We start from the raw sequence: 23,318 nt of genomic DNA on the forward strand, positions 1-23,318 counted from the left end.
CAGCGTTTGTATTATTCAGTAAAAATTTAAGCGGATTGTTTATTTTTCTCTTCTACATGGTTTTTTAGTAAAATGGCATGTCAGATTATTAATTGGCACTACTGCTTTATTGTTTTTGTGTTATATCTGGTGTGTTACCTCTGAATTAAAGCTTACAATAAAAGTAGGATTAAGGAAGGAAAAGATTTAAATTATATTTGGTCATAGTGTATGGGGGGAGTGGGGCGGGTAGGGTAGAGAAAAAATATTTTAAAGACAATTTTCACTCATCTTAAATATCAAGATTTTCTTGGCAATTCTTTATTTTCTAACACCTTAAATATTAACGGATGTATTTAGGTTCAAGCTTTAATGAGCTAGAACTTATTTCATCAATTACCTGAAATGGAAACTTCAGTTTGGTAGGTGTGTGTGTGTGTGTGTGTGTGTGTGTGTGTGTGTGTGTGTGTGTGTGTGTGTATACACACACACACACATACACATGCAAAGTTGTGTATGTTACATTACTCTGGAAAGGACCAGTGTTAATGATGTCAATTCAATCAGAGTGGATGTGGTCCACTGCCAATAGTTGATGAGGTCTGAATAAGAAAAGAAGGAAAACTACTTTTTGTAGCTAGCCAATCCTAGTTTCTTGTCAGATCAGTTTGCATATGAACTCCAGTTCTGTGGTTTCACACTATCTGATTTTCAAGATTTCTTCCTCAACTCTGGCAACTTTCAACTCTGTTATTCAGTGCGTAAGGAGATACCATCTTTCCTATGGGTTATTTGAATGTTGTCTGTCTTGATCTCTGATTGTGTCCATTTATTTTTTTGCACAGACAAAGTTCAGATTGGCTAATGTACATGGCAGAGGGGCATTGCTGGAACATGATGGCATATAGCACCTAGTAGATGTTCAGATGAATGAGCCCCTCATGGCATGGCTGATGAGGTTAAGTCACATGATGGAGTCACTGATATGTGGACCAGTTGGCAATGGGGTTTGTTTGCAGGGATTAGTTCCTGGGTTAGTGTTTCTGTGGTGTAGTGTGAAGTTGTTGGTGAGAATTTGCTTCAGGTTGGGGATGGGGCTGTCTGTTAGCAAGGACTGGCCTGCCTCACAAAGTCTGAGAGAGTGAGGGATCGTCTTTCAGGTTAGGTTCTAGATCCTTGATGATGTGCTGCAGAGGCTTTTCCTGGAGTGCTGTAGGCGATGGGCAATGGTGTTCTATTACTTTCCTTGATGGCCCTGTCCTGTAGTAGGTGACTTCTGAGTACCCATCTGGCTCTGTCAATCTGTTGCTTCACTTCCCTGGGTGGTTATTGTAGTTTTAAGAACGCTTGATAGAGATCCTGTCAGTGTTTCTCTCTGTCCTAGAGACTGGAGCAAATGGACTGTTTTAGGGTTTGACTGTAGACAATGGATCATGTGATGTGTTGTGAATGAAAGTTGGAGGCATGTAGGTAAGTATAGCGGTCAGAAGGATTTCAGCATAGGGTGGTGTTTCTGTGACCATCACTTATTTGAACTGTATCAAAGAGGCTGAGAAAGTAGGTGCTGTAGTCCTCATGAAGAATACATCAAATTATGAACAGGAAGCTGCTAGGCAACACTCCAATACCATATTCCATAGGCTACTGATGAAATGGGTTCCAGCTTACAAAATCTTATTCCTAAATAAATGTGTTAAGTTTGTAAGGTGCCACAGGCCTCCTCATTGTTTTTGCTAAAGCAGGCTAACATGGCTACCCCTCGGAATGTTGTTTCTTTAGATTATCAGTGTAGTTCTTGATTTAATTTTGTTTTATTTTTTTACCATAGCAGCTAGGAATGCAAAATGTTAAATGGTTAACCAGTTGCTGAGTAAGCATTATCCTTCCAGGCATGCTTACCAGGTAACCAAAGGGCCTGGCCACCTATGGTAGCCAAACCAGCAGGACCCCACCCACAGAAAAGCAGCCCCCACAACTCCTGCTGTTTGTGCCTGCAGTAGGGCCAGAGTCACAGCAGCCCTCTCCCTCCCCGCTGCAGCCAGGGGTTAATCAGTTAGCTCCTTTAGGCAGTTTTTATATTCCCAGTAGCAGCAGTTCACATGTAAAAAGTATAATTTGTAACATGGGTAGAAATGCCAAAAAAGTGACACGCAACAGAAGATTCAAAATGATTTTTATCAGCTCTGCATGGTATGTTTGAGGCAGAGCAGATTGCGATAATATTTTTGTATGTATGTATGTTTGTTTGCATTTTGCCTAGTTTCTGCAGTTTTCAACATTGAACACTTACTAGTTAGTAATTTTGCTTTACTTTTCCAGAAGGAAAAAGTGCTATTAGTCATTTTACCTGCTGCCCCAAGTTTTGACTTACACTACGGCCACAATCTCTGCACATGCAGCTAGCTATACATACAGATAGTGGGTATGTCTACACTACAGAGCTTTGTCAGGAAAATGGACATTTTTCTGACACAACCTGAGTAATGTCCACATGGCAACTGTGTTCTTTTGAAAGTAAAAGAACAGAGGAGTTTTCTGGCATTGGTAATCCTCTTTCTACAAGGAAGAAGCCTTTTTCCAAAAGAGCTCTTTCGGAAAAAGGCGTGTGTTGATGGGGAAGAGGGAGTTCTTTTGCAAGAAGAAGAAAGAGGAAAAAGCATAGGTGCCACCCATAGTAATCACAGCTTAAATGCAAGATAATGTCCATTCAGTGTGGACCATATCTGTCAAAAAAAAAAAAAAAAAAGATCACTTTTTTGATGTGCTTTCACAGTGTGGACACTCTTTCGGAAGAAGGTTTTTCGGAAAAGCTTCTTCTGAAAGAAGCCTGCAGTCTAGACATAGCCACAGTCTGTGCAGTAATACCCATAAATGCAGGGGATGCAACTGGCATATACAGAATTACATCAGAGATTGGACTTTCTTGGTGAAACATTTGACATTTTTGCTTACAGGGTGTCAGTTCACCAACATTGCAAGTCATTGAGTGATTGTGCAAAGTTGCAATGAATAAATGCAGACCACAATCTGAAAATCTAGCTTTTATTATCTAATGAGGTTCTGATGATCAGGTAGTATTAAATCTTTGCTAGCATTGACACAAAGTTTGCCTCAATGGTTCATTTTCATGGTAGGTATGACTATAATAAGGCTCTGCTTTTTCATCTTTCTTGGCTGAGTTAGACAACTTATGATTCTGGACTTTCCTGTTCTATATTGTCAGTTGATTCTGGCCTTTCATATAATAGTAGACTCCAAAGGCCTGGCTTAGGAAGTCCAGAATGTTGCTTCATGTTAGGAGTCTCTTTTGGAATAACTATAATGTATCATGTAATGTGAAAAATAAAGTGAAAAATATTAAGTTTCTTTCCCCCTCCTTGTTGGTATCTTAATTCCCTTTGTGATTAAGGCTAGGAAATAGCATGATTTAGTCAAAATGGGAAGCACATACTGGTATCTGATACCTCTTTTCAGGTTCCAGCTAGCTGCTGTGAAAAAGAACCAGGAAATGGTGTATCACTAGCTAGGAGATTCAGAATTGGATTCTGTGAATTGTTAAACTCTCTCAACTGCCACTGAAAGAATCTCACAATCTCTTCACATACTTGTTAAACAAGAGGGATGACAAAATTATATCATGATGGTACTCTGCAGGTGACAAGTGTAAGGTAGAGGAGCAGTTAAAACATTCTAAGTCTTTGAGATCATTTCAAAAATAATGAATTAAACCAGTTCCAGAGCCCCGTCAGGTCCTGAGGACAAATCAGCCACATCTCATGGCCAACAGCATCACAGCCTGTTTAGATCCAGTAGTATCATTGTGGATGCCTGACTACTACTCATTTCCCTGAGGAAATGAAAAGCTAATGAATCGTCTGTGTGCCATGTCCAGTTCCTGAAGCCTGACTGATTCTGGTTTAGAAAAACTGGAGGAGATAAAATACTGTTAGGGTTGGCAGGCTATCACTTTCTCAGTGATCTTCTGCGGAAAGTTACAGTCTGGCAAGTAATTGGTGAGGTTGTTAATCCCTAGTGACAGTTTTTCTGAGCCAAGGCCAGGCCATAGCATAGTGCAACAATAACCGTCTGTTTGACCTCCCTACGGGAGGCATTAACAATTCCTGCCAATAAAGGACTAAGGTATTCCCAACTGACATGGGTCTAATCCACAGGTGGCTGAATGGACATTTACAAGTGCATTTAAATTGAGTCGTCTGCTTTGATATTGCAACTACTGAGACTGACCCAAATCTAGTCTCTCATTTGCAGAGATGATGAGAAACTCCTCATGGGGAGAAGCAGTCAACTCTAAAACCTTGTATATTAATGGGGAGACCCATGACTTGGCATAGGTCTGCTAGAAGGATTTTGCAGATGGTATTCTTGCTATTTCTCAGAGAAAGCAGTTCTTCCTCATCTCAAATTATTGAGACCTTTGGTTTTAGTGCTGAAGGTCACAGACTGAGTCCCCACTGATAGCTACTGTATTTCTGCAATAACTGGTAATTCGGTGGGACAGAGGCATTAGAGTTAAATTGAATTAAAGAATGAAATGTTTGTCTTTACCACAACTCTTGGATAAGTTAATAAAAAGATCCCTCTGGCACAATTAGGAGATTTGCATTTAGTATACAATTGATAGTTTAGTTTCCCCTTCTCCTGTTTTATCTATTACAGGCCAGTCTGCTTCCTCTTATCACCAGCCTTTGTACAAATAACCACCGAACACACCCTTTGCTTCTCCTTATCCTGAGGGAGCAGGTGGATTGAAAGGCTCAGTCAATGAGAGATGCTCTGTCTTCCTGCTCCCCTCCACTGTCCCACCTATAAACTTAGAAATTGCCTACTTCCACTTATGATTCTTTTCCCCTCTTCTTAACTTCACCCATATCAGTCTTGTTTCGAAACCTGCCCCACTCATTCCAGGTTGTCACATTATGTCTATGACCAGGGCATGTATCCACTATACCCTATTTAGAGCTTTGATTTCTACATTTAAAACATTCTCCTGTCACTTAGAACCTGTTCTTCATGTGTTTGAGTCAATTCACTTCATTAGCTATTCCTGATTAACACCAACATGAGTGAAGAATCTGGCCTACTGATTTTTGACACTTTGCCTTTTTTTAAAATGCATGGTTCAGTGTTACACTTTAACACGGGTTGGGGGGGAGAAACCGTGCTATTACTATTGTTCTTTCCTTAAAACACCCCATTATGATATGCTAGTGGAAGTATGGGTCAGTGGTAAGGCATCAGACATAGATGAGCTGTGTTCTATTGTCTGTCTCTCCTATGGATCAGCAGTGTGAACTGGGAGAGCTCATTTAACTTTCTTCCTCAGTTTCACTATATCTAAAATAGAGAGATGGTTGAAAATCACAGTATCAGTGCTAAGTGGTTTTATTTGCCAGGCAGTATATCCACTGTAAACCACAATTTGAGACAATAGTCTCAGTCCTTATTCTCCATTCCCTTCCTTTTATGAATTCAAGTCAGGCCATCAGCATTAATTTGACATATTTCTTGTGGTTTATTCTTAAGCCCATCCCTCGCCAACCATCTTGATTTTTGAGTTACCCTAAGCCTACTGCAAACAAACAAATCATAGAAATTAAAAAGTAATAAAACTGTTGTTGGCTTCATATAATAAATGTTATCCAGTATTTAAATGACAATTATTTCCAGAAACTTGGCAATTGTAGCCATACAAATGATGAAATTGATTCCCGTCACAGTCTATCTTTGTCTGGAAAGGAAATGCCAGTAGTGTTTGAAAAATGGATTAGTAAGGACCTTGGTTCACTGAAGGTGGCTCATATGTTCTATTTGCTAACACAGCATCTTACTAGAGAAAAAAATAAGTGCAGCTTTTCCCTATCCCAGATTATTTTCTCTACAAATCTTTGGAGCAGGGGCATGTGGAATTAGTTTAAACAAAGCCAAACTCTGATCCTTTGACCACCTCGTCTTTCCTCTGCTGTTTTGTCTATGCCTGCCTCAGAATATGTCGTCAAATTTCCTTTGAGCTCAGAAGGTAGGGGGAAGAAATGGTGATTCTCTTGCTTTCTCTGTTTTAAGGGAATAATTTAAAACAGATGTGCTTTCAAAAATGGTACAAGTTTGTCTTGTAAAATATTTGTAAAGAAAAATAGCCAGAGGATCTCCTAAAGTAATCACTGCTGAGGTTTGGAGATGTCACAAAGGGCATTTTTTATTATATTGATATAATTCGTTTCTCTCATAATTTGATTATAAATCAAGACACATTTATAACAAGAGCAGCATCTGAGAATGTAAACCAAAGAAGCAGAACTACATATAGTATAAAGAGCAGAAAGCAGCTATGACTTGTGTGATTTGTTTGTTTCCTCCTATATTAAAAACAGATTTTTTTGATATTCATCCAATAGTGCATGAGTGATTTCTGCTTGAGTGAATAGTGCAGACTTCTTTCATAATGACATTGTAGTGATATGAAAAGTAAAACGTTAATCTGCATTTTCTGGGCTACATGAAATACACTGGATATATTGTAAATCCAAAGGTGCTCTAGTGTATCTGCAGTGAATTACTGCTGTCAATGGCAAGCTAGAAAAGAATGAAATAAATATCTAGGAAGTCACTCAGACTCAGTAATGCTGTATAGCTCGGCACACATTTTATTTCAATGACTTTGATCATCAGAGAATATTTTTGCTTGATTAATACATTATTTCAACTAACAGCAGCTCATTATTAACTTCACAAATTGAGGATACAATCTGACTCTTATAAGTGGGTTCAAAAAAACCTTACATCTTTTGTGACCCATGTAAATACATGTTTTATATTTACAGCTTTTAAAATACGTTAAATCATTAGCAATATTTTTGCCATATATATCCCTCATATGATTGCTGCATTACAGCCAACCCATGTTTTGTGTCTCAATTCTTCTAACATCTTCAGAAGAAATCTTGACACTGAAATTTTTGAACCAGTTGTTGCCCTTGGGACATGGACAAGCAATTTAAAATAAAGTGGCCAATGGTGTGGATATAAAATGGGGAGAAGGAGTCCCTACACAGAAGAAAGATCCGACCTGAGAGCCGTATCTAATCATCGGTGGATCTCTAGCCACAAATCAGGCATACACAATTTAGGGCCAAACCACGTATTTGAGTAGAATAGTGGAACAGATATACAGTTAACAGCAAGTTTCAACAAACCAACCCTCCCTAACCCGAAGAAAGGAGATGGAACAGTTCTCTAGATACATAAGGTATATACAAAGCCTGAGGCGATCGATGCCTGCGACCTTCAACCCTCGGGCTATTTGTAAGCCTCTGGGGAGGACAAGCAGGGAGATCCCACGGTAGTGAGTCCTCTGTGAAGAGACGACCCCGATATGGATCCTCGATCTGGAAAGGAATCCCACCTGGACACAGTCTGATCCATCCTTCGACAACACCGTCTGATCCAGTAGGCGGGTAATCCAATGAAGATGATAGGAAAAGAGAGTCCCGGTTCCAGTGACCAATGCAAACAGGAAAACCTTGTGGGTATTTACCACACAAGGGTAGCACAGTTCAAAAGTCCAGGCCTCTGATTACATAGATGGTATCCAAGCTTCAGGCAAACAATACAGAGGAGCAACAAATGAGTAGATCCAAGGCTGGGGAATATCCAAGGACCCGAGCCCTTGATACCTCAGGGCTTTTATTGGCCCAGAGGCGGGAAAAGTATGTTAATGAACCTAGGTGTTGAGTGCAGCTTCCTAGGGGCTGAGTGCACCTTTTTTGGTGCTGAGTGCATCAGATAGTAACGGGTGCACAGCCTGTTTGAGAGGGGTACACAAGGTAGTACTGTGTGCAAATTAACAGTTTGAGCGGGAAAACCTCCATCATGTAGAGAAAAGGAACTGTCTTTCAAAATGGAATCCACTGAACCAAACTATAATATAGCCCCCTTTTCTAGGGTAACACAGTGTCTCTTGAGAAACATTGGATGTTTAAATGCTAGATTATGTCCCTTATTCGAACTGGTTTATAAGGAAAAACCGAAAATGACACCAAAGTATTTTCCACTAATAAACTATTGAACATTAATGGAAAAAGTAATAGATAGATAGAATGCAACACAGAGCAATTTGATTATCTAGAGTCTTGCACAAATATAAAATGTATCTGCATGCACATCTGTATCCACAAAAATGAGCTGTGGATATCCATAGATTTGCAGGGCTCTGTGGTTTTGGGTCAGATACAATAAATAGTTAATTTTTACTTTGTTTTAACTTTACATCTTCCATTACAATCTACCCAAACATTTTTGCTTTTCAAAACTTTACTAACCTTGAAAAGCATCTTTTTAAATAAAACACTCTTAAGAAAATACATTCTAGGCAGGATGACAGTGTAATATATTGGGCTTACTTAAAAACATCCAAATCACAAGTGTTCTGAGAGAGGCCACAAGAAAATGACTTTTTGCCATTGCAGTGGCAGAGTTGTTACATGCAGCATTTCTCAGTGGTAGAATTTGATGGCATGTAGATCTGATGCTGTGTAGCTACTGGGTGGGAATTCTCCAGGGGAGGAGAGTATCAACATGAAATGTTATGTCCTGAGGAGTGGTCCTTTGGGTGTGTATGTTTCATCTGTTCAGCTGACTGTTTCTTCAGGAGGAAAAGAAAAATCTGACAAAACATTGCTCTTAGTAAAACCATCAGCATGATAACGACTTGTAAGAGATGATTCCCAGTTTTCAAAAGCAAGTGGTCACAATAATGTGGTAATTTTTCTCACTCACATTCACACTCTGATGAAAACAAGAACTCTCAACCAGGCTTATAGCTATTGACATTGCTTCATACTGATTGTACAGAGGAAAGGTGGGTCAGGTAATATAATTTAGTGGACCAACTGCAGCTTTCACGTTTACGCAGAGCTGCTCTTCTCCAAAATTGGGCAAGATTGAAAGTGTTTCTCTCACCAAGAAGTTGGTCCCAATAAAAGATATTGCCTGACCCACTTTGTCATAGCCATGTTAGTCCTAGGATATTAGACACAAGCTGACTGTGCAGCTAGATGTTCTAGGCCTCACAGTGACAACATGAAGTGATAATCCTGGATGCTTATCATGTAGATAAATTAATTGCTCTTTGAATCAAAATCCAATACAATTTGGAAACCTAACTATGCAAGTAATCAAACTACTATATGGAATACCCTTTCCTGGACATTCCCAGAATCTATCTTTCTTTTTGTAGCTGACTCATTAAAAGCCTCTGAAGCAGCATACAGTGCATGTCATAAGAAAGTTGTAGCAACACCTTATGTAGACTGTATGTACAATGACACTTGGGGCAAAAGGAACATTGACTGTATTCATTGGACTGATTGTTGAGGTCACTGATATGCCTGACAATTTAGACACATGTCTGTCTGCTGCTGAATAGTGCACAGACGTTTGTCTGGGGAGACTGCACCTGCCATGATGTGGGTGTATCAGGATGCCCTAACAGGCTATATGTTTTACTGGAATGTTAATGGATGAGAACAGCATAGTGAGTGCAGCGGGGGCCACCAGTGTAAGCATTTCTTTGTGTGCCTATACTATTCAGACCTGAAAGGAGGAGCTGCAAACCTTCCTAATATATTCAGATTAATTTGGCATTTCCCAATATTGTGTCAATACAATTGAAAGTAATACCTGCCTGATGGTGTGAGAAGGGGGAAAAAAATCTTATATGGAACTTGACAGGTTACTTTCTGAGGTCAGCAGCCTGTCCTCAGGACCTGAAGTGTGTCTGGTTCGTTACTCCCTGTACTTCCAAAGGAGTTTTTATCTCGTAATGTGGAAACCCACATTGACTGAAGAAAGTGAGCTCAGAAATCTGAGCTGTAATATAGTTGCCTGACTCTTATCGGTGACCAGAGTTCACAGGATATGAAATTGGCATCCTCAAGATAATATACCAGTGAGCGGAACTTGAGAAATATGTATTTAGAAAATGGTTACAATGGCAAATTAAGCTATGCTCCATTGTGTACCCAGTTAATATTTTGAATATTGCGTAGACAGCCTAGAGGGAAAGAATTGTAGTATCTAAGTCTAGGTCTTCTCTGCAAGGGTAAGTCAGAAAAAGAAACACAATTTGCAATATTCAAATTGCGTATCTTTTTCTGCTTTACTGTTGAAAGAGGCTTTTCCAAAATTTGGTGCATTTACATGGTGCCTAATTTCAGAAAAAAAAATGCTTTTTGCCACATCCCTTATTCCTCATAAAACAAGATTTACAGGGATGGCAAAAGAGTGCGTCCGCTTTTTCAAAAAAAAAATCCAAAAAAGCAGACGTATAGTCTAGATGAAGCCTAAGATACTACCATGTGGTAAGAGTTTTTAAATTCTGACTTTTTACTGTTGAGCTCTGTGTATGTCTGTAATATGTATGATTTTAAAATATACCTCAGAAATATTTAGGACAATTACTATGGTCAAAAAAGTTTTCACTCAATTATTGTTGCAATTCCCTTTTTTATTTTTCAGGATAGTGAAAAAAAAGGATTTATGAATAAACTCTATGCCATCCAGGAGGTGTGTATCAGTGTCCAGAATGTCCTTGATGAAGTGGCTTCCTTTGGAGAAAGGATAAAGAAGTGAGTGCTGACATATTGGTGCTGGATTGCTCTCTGATGGTGTTCACATTTTTTTTTTCTCCAACCAAGCTGCAAAATGTTACATTCTTTTGGCAGAGGATGGCAGTTTTGGATGATGTATTGCTTAAACCTCATCATTATTTACTTTGCTTTATGCTGGCCCTTGGATGCATGAAAGTCCTGTCATTTTAATTCTGGAATTTAGAAATATATGAATTGGAAAAGAATCAGAACTGTGGCTTTGAAGTAAGAAATAAGATTATCTTTCTGTCGAGACATAACACTCTTTCTAACCTAGACATTAAAAACAGCAATACAAAGTCATGATGAAATAAATAGACCTAAATAAATATTTCAGAAATTTTAAATATACACATGTATTCTGTTACTAGTAAGGTTTTATATAGATTCGTTTCTCACCCTATTTTATGTGCAATTTTTTTTATTCTTTCAACATAAAATACAATTCACATACTTAAATCTTTAAAAAAATAAGCACTGGTTAAAGCTATACAGCATATGTATGGATTGTTTTGGAAAACAAAATTATGCAGTGTTTGCATGTGATTCTGGCCTGTAACAGAAAGTTTGGTATGTGGTTGGCATGTTAATGAATGAGTAATTTAATGTTTATTAAAGAGCAGAAACATTCCATAAAGATTCTCTCAATTAAAAGACAGGGCTAAATTCAGCCTGGACTTCTGCCAGCAGAATGTCAGGTACACGTTCCCTCTCCTTTCAAAGGGATATTTGCAGCCAAAAACGTAGGGTGCTGCACTGATTCAGAGCATCCCCTCAACAGCCTCTATCTGTAAGGTTCCGGCAGTGCATTCAATGAAATCTAGAGATCAGGGTGACAGTGTAAGTATTATTTTCCTGCCTCATTGTGAATACTCTCCTGGGTACAAAGATACAGGCTTCACACATCTCTGTACAAAGTTTGGTGAATCTAGCATATGTGGTCATTTGTGTCTCATGCTTATGAGACTGCCATATGTGCAGACTAGATTGATCTGATGGTCCCTTCTGGCCTTAAACATTGTGATTCTATGAGGATGGTGTTACAGAAAGTCGTAGTTTATAAATTTCAGAAAAGACTTTAAAAGAAGAACCTGAGAGATCTTCCCATGGGAAAATATGCCTAAAAGTGCACTTTGCAACTTTATACCAGGCTAGACACACACCAGCAGAGGTAGGCACGGACACTTCATACTGGGCAAGCTTTAAGAACAAGCCCTCTTTTGGAAAAAACTTTCATTAAAAAGCTGCATAGGGAAGTTATCTTGATGATTATTTTTTGAAAAATTTGGAATTAATTTCTTTGCTCCATTGTATAAGAAAGCAACATAATTTGCTAAACAAGTGTGATTAATGACACTTCCTATAAATCTTTGTAATGTGTTCCTAAAAATGTAAAAGGAAAATTGTACTGAATACAGTGCTAACACAGCACATAAGGAGGTTTGCTAAGTGAGGTGCCAGTGTTCCCACACATGGGGTGTTTGTGATCCATAGCACCCAATGCAAGTCACAAGAATGCGAGCAGACCCTCAACCTTCTGTTCACCCCAGATATACGCAGAAGAAGGAAAAAGAGCAGGTGTCCCCCAGGATTTAGGGAGTGATCCTACAGCAATTGACACTTACATAATGTTCACTCTGGAGACAAGTCAAAATTACTGGGGAGGAAAAGACAAACAACCGAAAGAAGCCAGAGATCATAATAAATTATAGCTAGCAATCCAGGCAATAGTAATTATTTAACCCTGGAAGCCAGAAACATTTAGCCAAAATGATCCAGGTATATATCTGGCAATAATAATTTAAAGGGACACTGTCAATTGGTTCAGAGCCAAAAACATACATATGGGAAGGCAAATGCCAGAGAGCACCCTTGTGGTCGTTGTAACTTGTATAACAATTCCTTTTAACCAAACTCCATTGAACAAAAGTTCCCCTGGGATTTTTTTAAATTGGTCTTCCTGACCTTCATTTCTTCACTGCATTTCAGGGTGGGGGACCCAGAACAAAGCTGCCTCCAGATTAGTTGACTGGCATTTCCTTTTCCCCCATATCTCAGGCTGCTCAGCAGTTGATTACACTTTGAGATCTAGGACCCACACTGACGGGTTTTTTAATCTGAAGGTTTTCATCAACCCATTCCCCTGAAACTTTTATTGGAGCCCAACTCCTCTTCCCCCCCCCCCCCCCCATCTTTGAATGAATAATGCCCCTTCCCATTTTTCTTAGGCTGGTACAGCGTGGTTTCCTTATTGTATTTTCATTTCTCTTTAACCACTTTGTTTTTCCCTCCCCTTTTTTCTGTCCCCACCCCCTTTTTTTCCTGTCCTTTGCTGTCCTGTTTATTTTTCCCCTTCCCTTTCCTCCTTATATTGCCACTCATTTAGCAAAACTACCCATCGGACCTAATTAACTAACCCACTAGCAGTTGTGTGAAAGAGTCACCTACCTTGTGTACCCATGTTTGTTCACTCAGTCCTCCCCCATCGTGATTAAATGATCACTGATGGAGAGTGCTGCCACGTGTTTAAGAAAAGTGCCCTCTGAACAGCTTTTAGCTTCTTTCTCTGACCATGTATTTCATGCAGAACACAGGGGAGAATCAAATCAGATGATCCAAACAGGGCTGTATAATCTCATTCCAGTTAAGAGTGGAGGGATCCCTTGAATTCTGAGCAAATGAACAGAGGACAGAGGTCTGACAAAAATAGGGGAAAATATTGGAACTTCCAATGCTATAAACACTGGTTTTTCAGTGGCATGCAGGCACTTGTACCTTCTATCCCAGGCACTTGTACCTCTAAGTCCCAGTTTCATCTTCTCAGGGGGTCCCAGATCTCCAACATATTCAGCATCCATGCATGCTTACAGTCCTCTCACTGCTGAAGACTGTTCCATTTACAGCTGTAATCTACCTGCTCATTGTTTGTTCTTAGTTCTGTGAAGTGATTAGGCTTCTGACTTATGTTAATTTTTCATTCAGTACATTCAACTGGACTGTACCATTCTTAAGCTGGCTGGCAATTGTTGCCCTCTGTGTGTTCACAGTCATCCTGTATTTCATTCCACTGAGATACATTGTCCTTGTCTGGGGTAAGTAAAGCCTTTTTTTAACTGTCTGTGCCACTTAGAACAAACTGTTTTTTAAGGGATGAGTTATACTGTCAGTAGTTTTCAGTATTTATGGTCACAAAGCTATTCCATGATGGAAACAGACAGGTTAGTTAAACATCACAACTGTGTAAAGATTTAGGCCCACCTGCAAAGTGCATTTTTCTTGTCTGGCATTCTAGGCTTCAGCATACTATAAACATGCAGCCATGAGGATTCTTCATATATCAAAGTGTAGCTTTGTCTAGATATTACTCTGATTTATTTTCACCACTTATACACAAACAGGGGCATTTCAATCTATATAGTGCATTTAGGACAATATGTTTTTGCTGCAGCACTTTATCTTGTGAAAGTGTATGTAAAGCTTAGACACCTGCTTAAAGGGTCACCTTTAGGATAACAAAAACATATATGCTATTTTACTGGTGGATACTGAACAAAAGGGAGTTGGAGTTTGGGGGATTTTTCTGAGACACTTTAACCTCTCACTTAGGCTTTCTTTGCACTTATTTAGAAAAGCTACCTATAATATATCAGTTACAGAGATTGCTCAATGTTTTAATACATTTTTAACACAAACCCATCCCTGTTGCAGCTGTACCTGCATTCTATAAGTACACACCTTGTACAGAGAAAATAGTCTCAATTAAGTCTATGGGAGTGTGTCTTGTAGAATTCATTGTTCAGACTCAATGGCAACACACAAAATCACAGAAATGACTTCAAATAGTTTATTATATTTTCTAAATCAAGACTAGAAAATTTGAAGCAAATTGGGTGAAGGTGGAATATTTGTAGTCTTTACTAAAAGACCCAACACCAAACGTGATTATACAGTTCAGAAAGCTTGTAGTTGATGAGCTATGAACACAGAAGAAATAGGGAGCAGTTAAGAAAAATCTAGAAAAAATGAAAGCATCAGGAATGAGGAGTTTCTTGTTCAAGGATTTCATCTGATTTCACACTTCTACTGCTAACACTGCCTTGGCATGGGGTAGTCTTTTAGTTTTTTACAAAATTCCATTTTTCTCTCACATAGACTTTTGACTGAAGTTTAAACTTTTGGCTTAAGTCCAGTAAACTGCTCTTGAAATGGAACTCTGCAAAAAACACACACTCATTTTCACTTTATTTGGTGTATATTCAACTTATCTTCCCATTCATTTTTTTTCTGCATTTAAAGATAAATACTTCTTTTTATTTCATTTTTTAGTGAAAGATAGTTGGTCACCTCTAGGAAAGTAATTTGAGTTGCTTTGCAAATTCATGTGGCCATGCTGCTGTTTGTTTAATGAGGCAACTCTTCACCTAAGAAATGTCCTCCATGCAATGTCAGATAGCATCTGCATCACTAAATCTTTCTCTTTTTGCACCCATAGACTTTTTTCTCTGAAACCTCTGTTCCAAAGGATTCTTTGCTTTTTCCTCTACATAAACTTAGAATTCTTAAACATGTCCAGTGTCTCTTATGGTCCACTTGCAATCTAATTCTGTTCAAAATTGTGTAGCACCACTATGGCTAATACAGATGCCTAAATGGAAGAGTAATGTTAGGAAATTATTGGTGTATTTTTAGCTTTTATCAAAATGCTTCATCTTAAGCATTTTGAAAAGGCTTAATCACACCATTTCCTCTTACTCTCCGCTTCCTCCCACCCATTCTGCATTTCTGCTGTTCTGTTCCCCACCCCACCCTGTGTCAGTCCTCTGCTTCACCCACTCCTTTTTTTCCACATGGTTCCTGGTTACCTTCTTGAATGCTTCAGTCCCAATGGTAGCTCTTGTCCAGCTGCAGCCTCCAGTCATGGAGAGTGACTCTTGCCTCTTACTCCTCTTATGAGGTAAAATTAAGAGGAGGATCCTAGGGTTGTACATCCTTATTTATAGCTATTTTCACAGATGTCCAGACTCTTCTGGTGCTACCAAGAAGCAACTGGTCCTATATGGTCTGTGAGCTGTTGATGGAATTACAAATAGGTAGTCCACTGCCCACAGTTTTAGAATATCTTGGTTAGACACTTGATTTCTCAGTGCCTCCATGCTGGATTGGGTCTTCAGTTGGATGTGATTGAGTATTAAAATTCTCTATTCACTAATTTTAATAAGAGATAGAATTTCAAATCTTACACCAGTTACCAAATTTACTTCCATAGATTGCAAATTTCTTCTCTCTTCATGCCTTGCACTTCTGGGCAATTGTGTAGGATTGTCGATTCGCTCTGTGGAGGGCCAGCAGTGTTTCCACTGCTGTTCTGCTATGCACATTCTGTTAAAGGCATGAAATTTTATAACCTGGCCAAATTTCCATAGATGATCTACCAGCAAAAGCTGAAAAATTGAATCAGTTTATATCCCAGCTAGCTAACCCCAAACCAGAGCAGGCCATGTTCATGTCCCAGCTTACTGAGGTAATGTGATCTGGGAGACTAATGCCACTGTGGGCTCTGCTTTGACATATTTTGTTTGTACATACTTTGGGTATGAATGTTTTAGGCCCGGTATCTAATGATGCAATAGCAACTGTAATTTGGAAATGCTGTTTTAGCTTAGTTTTTCTAAGCTGTGTGTGGTGCCTTTGAACTCTGGTTGTTGATTTGAGGAAACTAGTGCATCTTTTATTTTGTGCAAAAATAAACTATCAAACCTTGCATTCTAAAAGTATTCCAAAGTTAAAATATATATTAACATCCCTCAAAGAAAACTGCAAAAGGAGCTTGAATATGGCCCAGGGGTTCTGAAGCAGAGAAGTAAAGATTACTACCTTGATTTACTGTAAAGTAAAGCAGAAAACTTAACAATTGCCTCTAGAGCTGATAGACAGTGAATTTTCATTTTGTAGTAATGAGAGTGTTCAGAAAATTTGTCCCAATTGGTGCAGAGACACTAAATTTTCTGTGGAACTCAGCTCCTGCAGTACTTAATTTTAGAAATACCAAAATATATTTCTAGAGTGAAATATGCTCCTCATGATCTGGAGTGGCTGCTGGGTCAAATCTAGCATACAGTTTTGTAACCAGAAGCAGTAGAGTTTCTGGGGCTTCTAGGATCCTCAGATCCATGACTCTCCCTAAATATTCAGAGTTGAGGCTGCCTTAGAGCTAGGGAGCCTGCTAGCCCCAGCAACACGTTGCGTATTTTAGAAACTTCATCTTTTAGTGTTCTTGAATGAAATATTGTGGAATGTCATCCCCAGCTATCTAGGCAGCTTGCTCCCCTGCCTCCAGAACTTGGGCAGCCAGCCGCTCTGGGTCCGGTATCATTGCAGAACTTCCCTGGAGCTGTCAACCCCAGAAGCTCTGGGGTTCCATCTCTGAGGAAGTTCTTCAGACCACCTGCCAGAGAGCTGGGCAGGCAAGCTAGCAAGAAACCAAGCAGGTTTTGACTGAAATGTGCCTGGCAAACAGGTTTTGAAACATGACTAGCAAGGTAGTGTTGTCATAATATATACATGTTACTACAAAATGTTTTGTTTTTGACAAAATTGGAATTTTTTCATAGAAAAATATTCCATCTCAAAAATTCCAATCAATTCTAGGTGTTACTGCCAAGATTAAAATTCAAGGAGGGAGTTACTGAGGAAAAATACTTCAAGAGCACATTTAAAGACTGATACAATCTCCATACTACAAAGTTTGGTCAATGCAAGTTGTACTGGGAAACAGTTGCTGATATTTGTATATTGCTTAGGCAGGTTTGTGCTTCTGTTGGTTCTACACCTATCCACCGTGAGAAATGTGGCTCACCATAGATGGTTACCTTTTGCTGCTGCCCAGCCCAAATGCCCTTTGGGACACTTTTGCAGTACAGGCAGTCCCCGAGTTATGTACAAGATAGGGACTGTAGGTTTGTTCTTAAGTTGAATTTGTATGTAAGTCGGAACTGGTACATATTGTAGGGGAAACTCTAGCCAAACATTTCTCCAGAGCTCAGTTTTATTCTCCCACACCTCACTTCCCTCAGTCCTTTATTCTCAAGTTGAGGTGTCTGCTGAGAAAAGCCGCTCCGCGTCTCCCTGGTCTGCTGGGGGAGGGAGGGCCCTAGCTTTGCGTCTCCCTGGTCTGCTGGGGGGAAGCAGCTAGTGCGGGGTTGCCTCACCCCGTTTGTAAGTAGGGATCCGATGTAAGTCGGATCCATGTAACCTGGGGACTGCCTGTACTTTGTGGGATGCCAGTGATTTGCTTAGGTATTTCTGGCAGTGATTAGGCAAATTACCATCTTGCATCTTGCTCCATCCTGAAGCACTTTCCACATCCTATAATTTTCACACCATTTAAAAAAAATTCCTACAGCCCTGTCTGCTGCATTTTAGTCTCTGCCATCTCTCTGGTAGAAACATGGATCCTTCACCACTCAGCATCATTCTCATGAGTGTTGCTACTACAGGATGCATGATTCTCCTGTGCTTCCAGAACTTGAATCAGTACAACCACATCCAAGATTGTGATGAGGAAGATGCAGGGATGTTCAAGCACAACAACCAGATGTTGATGGGGACAATGCAAAAAAAGTCAGGTGCTGCTGGTGTTTATGGAGATGCTCCATGTGCTGGATCACCTATTTAAGGACCTTAGAAATGAGGGCCCAATAATTGGATCGCATTGTAATGCGGGTTTAGGATGTTTAGCAGTGGTAGGTTTAGCAGTGGCTTCAGAACTGTTGGATATGACAAGCTACACTCCAATATCAGTCTCTACAGTGACACCAAAATGAAAGCTATATTGGCAGTGGACAAGCAAGTGTATCGGGATTTAGACGAGGCTGCCATTTGAAATATTATGGGATGTAGGGAGTTGTGACTGTAGTATTCTGCCATGGTTGGAAAGGCTGCTGCATCCAGGATTTTTGGGCACGTGGGTCAATATTTCTCTACCACGTCTGAGTTTATAGCCTTAGCAAACTTGTATCTTGGTGAGCTTCTTAATGCTACAGTGTCTCTTTCCCTCCCCTGCTCTCTATTCCAATCTTCTCTTTCTCCTGGTCAAGGTCATACATTCAAGGCCAGCACCCCAGAGGCTACTGATTAAAACAGACAGATACAGCACTGATAGAGAGTCACAATGGAAAGGGAAAGCTAAATCTCCTGCTTTGGGCAGCAGGTTGGACTTGATGACTTCCTGAGGTCTCTTCCAACCCTATAATTCTACAAACGCTTACACTATCTATCCCCAATAATATCTTTAATGTGAAATTTTCATTGTCACTTTAGCTTTTGGCATCTCACTACAGCACTGCTCAGCAGTTCAAATCCTGGTGAGTGTTCTGTTGCACTGAAGTTTTTATTATTTGGCACCCCTCTCTGAATAGGGGTTTAAAGAAAGTGCAGAGAATAAAGGCACTATTTTCATTGAGGATGATTTTTTTGGCTGATATCTCACTGCTGAGGATGACAAAGGCCCAGAGAACTCAGCTGCAATTGATGTCCCAAAGCCAGCTGGCTCTGTATGTGGCTAGTTTGTTTACTGCAGCAGTGCCAGCCAGACTTGCAGAGTGATATGGGAAGGTATCCTATTGCGAGGGATGAAACAAGGATGTACTCCTAAGGAATCTTTGGAATAGAATTGCAAAGTGCCTCCATGAAAGCTTCACTGACATCTCCCACAAGGATAAGAGACATCCCTATGTAGATAAACAAGGTATTTTACATGGCCCCTCTTGACTACCTCAATAAGCAAAGAATTGAAAAGAAAACTTGAGCACAATACCTGTTCTGAGGTGAAATGTGTAATTGGACTACCATACCACCTTAGGTAGTTCCCTTCCCTGTCATCAGCTCATATGCATTTGCCTGGCAGAATGGGCTTGACTCCAGCAGAGTTTGAAACAGATCCTGCCTCTGTGTGGTCTCTGCCACATCTCCTCCCTGTCCCCTTCCTTGTGTAGAAAAGGCCTCAATAGTAATGCAAAAATAGCATTAATAAAATGATTACAACTTAATTTCATAAGTCATTACAAACTTGTTGATGCCTTTGTTGAATGCTAAGATAAATACTATCATTCTGTCGTGTGGCAGGAAAAACTTTATATATATATATATATATAGAGAGAGAGAGAAAGATTTCATAGGATTTAGAATCATAGGACTGCAAGGGACCTTGAGAAACCAAGTCAAGTCCTCTTCCACCCATGGCAAGACCAAGCACCATCTAGACTATCCCACCCAGGTGTTTGTTTAACCTGCTCTTAAAAAATCTCCAATGATGGAGATTGTACAATGTCCCTGGGCAATTTATTCCAGAGCTTAACCACTATGACAGGAAGTATTTCCTGATGTCTAGCCTAAATTTCCCGTGCTGCTTTTAAGCCCATTGCTTCTTGTCTTACCACCAAAGGCTAAGGAAAATAATTTTTCTCCCTCCCCCTTGTAGCAACCTTTCAGATAATCAAAAGCTATTATCATGTTTCCTCTGTCTTCTCTTTTCCAGAATAAATAAACTCAATTCTTTGTGTCTTCTCTGAGAGCTCATGCTTTCCAGATTTTTAATCATTTTTGTTGCTCTTCTCTGGACCTTCTTCAATTTATCCACATCTTTTCTGAAATATGGCACCCAGAACTGGACACAATATTCCAGCTGAGGCCTAATCAGTGCAGAATAGAAGGGGAAATTACTTCTTTTGTCTTGATTACAACACTGCTGTTAATGCATGCCAGAAAGATGTTTTCTTTTTTTGCAATAGTGTCACACTGTTGATTCCTATTTAGCTTGACCCCAAAATCCCTTTTTGAAATACAGGCAGTCCCCGACTTACGCGGATCCGACTTATATCGGATCCGCAGTTACGAACGGGGCTCGTGTACTCCAGGGCTTTCTCCGCATCTCCCTGGTCTGCAGACCAGGAAGACGCGGAGCAAAGCCTCGGGGGAAGCCGGCAGCGGGACAGCCCAGACGCCCCGTGGCTGTCCCGCTGCTGGCGTCCTCAGAGGCTTTGCTCCCAGTCTCCCTGGTCTCCAGCAGACCAGGGAGACTGGGAGCAAAGCCACGGAGGACCCAGGCGGCGGAACCGCGGTGCGTCTCGGTCTGCCGATCGCGTCTTCCTGGTCTGCTGTGGTGGGTGGGGCGCAGCTAGTACGTCGCCCCTCCTCCCCCCCAGCAGACTAGGCTTTTCTCCGGACGCCTTTGGCAGAGCAGCTGGGGCGCTGCCGGTTGGTCTCGCAGCACCGCTCTGGGCGCTACTGGACCAATCCGGCAGCACCCCAGCTGCTCTGCCCCAGGCGTCCTGATTCAGCCACTGCTGGTCAGTTTCAGCAGCGGCTGAATCAGGATGCCTGGGGCAGAGCAGATGGGGTGCTGCTGGGTTGGTCCAGTAGCGCCGAGGAGCAGTGCTACTGGAGCAACCCAGCAGCACCCCAGCTGCTCTGCCCCAGGCGTCCCCAAGTCAGCTGCTGCTGAAACAGACCAGCGCTGACTACACGAAGCCCGAGGCAGAGTTGCTCTGCCCTGGGCTTCCTGGAATCAGCTGCTGATCAGTTTCAGCAGCAGCTGACTTGGGGACGCTTGGGGTTCTTAAGTTGATTCTGTATGTAAGTCGGAACTGGCGGTCAGTTTCAGCAGCGGCTGAATCTGGACGCCAGTTCCGACTTACATACAGATTCAACTTAAGAACAAACCTACAGTCCCTATCTTGTACGTAACCCGGGGACTTCCTATACTCTTACCTAAGTAGCTGTTTCCCATTTTGTACGTATGCAACGGTTACTTCCAAATTGGAGAACTTTGCATTTGTCTTTATGGAATTTCAACCTACTTATCTGAGACTTTCTCCAGTTTGTCCAAATCATTTTGAATTTTCATCTCATCCTCCAAAGCACTTACAAAACTCCTTTCCCCCACCTCGGTAACATCTGCAAACTTTATAAGTGCTCTTTCTATGCCATTATCTGAAAGATGTTGATGAAAATATTGAACAGAATTGGAACAAGAACTGATCCACTTGTTTTGCAGTTCCAACATCACTGTGAACCATTGATAAAAAGGCAAATAGGATGCTAGGAATTATTAGGAAAGGGATAGAAAATAAGACCCAGAATATCTTACTGCCCCTGTATAAATCTATGGTACGCCCACATCTTGAATACTGTGTACAGATGTGGTCTCACCTCAAAAAAGATACTTTGGCCTTGGAAAGGGTTCAGAAAAGGGCAACTAAAATGATTAGGGGTTTGGAATGGGTCCCATATGAGGAGAGGTTAAAGCGACTGGGACTTTTCAGTTTAGAAAAGAGGAGACTGAGGGGGGATATGATAGAAGTCTATAAAATCATGAGTGGTGTGGAGAGGGCTGATAAAGAAAAGTTATTTATTAGTTCCCTAAATAGAAGAACTAGAGGACAGCAAATGAAATTAATGGGGAGCAGGTTTAAAACGAATAAGCGAAAGTTCTTCACACGGCGTGTAGTCAACCTGTGGAACTCCTTGCCAGAGGAGGCTGTGAAGGCTAGGACTATAATAGAGTTTAAAGAGAAGCTAGAGAATTTCATGGAGGTTAGGTCCATAAAAGGCTATTAGCCAAGGGATAAAATGGTGTCCTTGGCCTCTGTTTGTCAGAGGCTGGAGAGGGATGGCAGGAGACAAATCGCTTGACGGTTGTCTTCGGTCCACCCTCTCTGGGGCACCTGGTGCTGGCCACTGTCGGTAGACAGGATACTGGGCTAGATGGACCTTTGGTCTGACCCAGTACGGCCGTTCTTATGTTCTTATGTTATAACTTCTCTCTAAGAATAGTTATCCAACTGGTTAAGAACCACATTATAACAGCTCCATCGAGGCTGTATTTCCTTAGTTTATTCATAAGGTGATCATGCGAGACTGTATCAAAAGCCTTACCGAAGTCTAGCTATACCATTTCTACCACTTTCCCTTATCCACAAGCCATCTTACCCTATCAAAGAAAGCTATCGGGTTAGCTTGATGTGATTTGTTCTTGACAAATTCATGCTATTTTTTATCATCTTATCTTCTAGATGTTTGCAAACTGATTCATTATCTTTTCTGGTTCAGAAGTTAAACTGACTGGTCTGTAATTTCCTGGGTTGTCCTTATTTCCCTCTTTATAGATGGGCATTATATTTTCACTTTTCTAGTCTTCTGGAGTCTCTCCTGTCTTCCATGACTTTTAAAAGATTGCTTATTTTCAGCAGTTATAAACTGCCTAGTTATTTATTTATTAATAAACAAAATCTACTTGGCTTTAAACAAATTATTTTGTCCCTACATAAATATATGTATCTAATAAAATGGTAAACTGCATTCACAATAATTCTGAGAAACAATTTCCTTTGGAATTAACTCGAGAAAAGCACCCCCAGGAGTGGTTTACTATACAGGGTGTAATCTCTTTTAAAGCTCTCTGCGGAGACAAAGATATTGTAATGGAAATCACCAGGGACTTGTGGTATTTTTTGTTTGCTTTATTTAATAATAAAAATGTTTAATAATTGTGACTATTTTTCTTAGTCTTAAACATGGTGTCTCCTAAAGTACATAAGATACCCTCTGACTAAATAGTGGGAGCCACCTCTTTGAGTTGGTAGCCAGAAAAACAATAAGAACTAGCCTACCACTTTG

At 40.4% G+C, this 23,318-nt stretch overlaps 1 protein-coding gene across 3 annotated transcripts in view; it reads left to right on the forward strand.

Moving 5' to 3' along the window:
• Window positions 1–23,318, forward strand: part of MCTP1 (multiple C2 and transmembrane domain containing 1) — a 390,864-nt gene that overhangs the window by 363,576 nt on the left and 3,970 nt on the right. For all 3 annotated transcript variants that reach the window (XM_075932144.1, XM_075932145.1, XM_014571314.3), the window contains 2 exons: window positions 10,513–10,622; window positions 13,626–13,735. In XM_075932144.1, coding sequence (XP_075788259.1) covers window positions 10,513–10,622; window positions 13,626–13,735 — 220 coding nt within the window. The remainder of the gene's footprint in view (window positions 1–10,512; window positions 10,623–13,625; window positions 13,736–23,318) is intronic.

This window comes from Pelodiscus sinensis, chromosome 6 (assembly GCF_049634645.1).
Source record: "Pelodiscus sinensis isolate JC-2024 chromosome 6, ASM4963464v1, whole genome shotgun sequence".
NCBI classification, from domain to species: Eukaryota; Metazoa; Chordata; order Testudines; family Trionychidae; genus Pelodiscus; species Pelodiscus sinensis.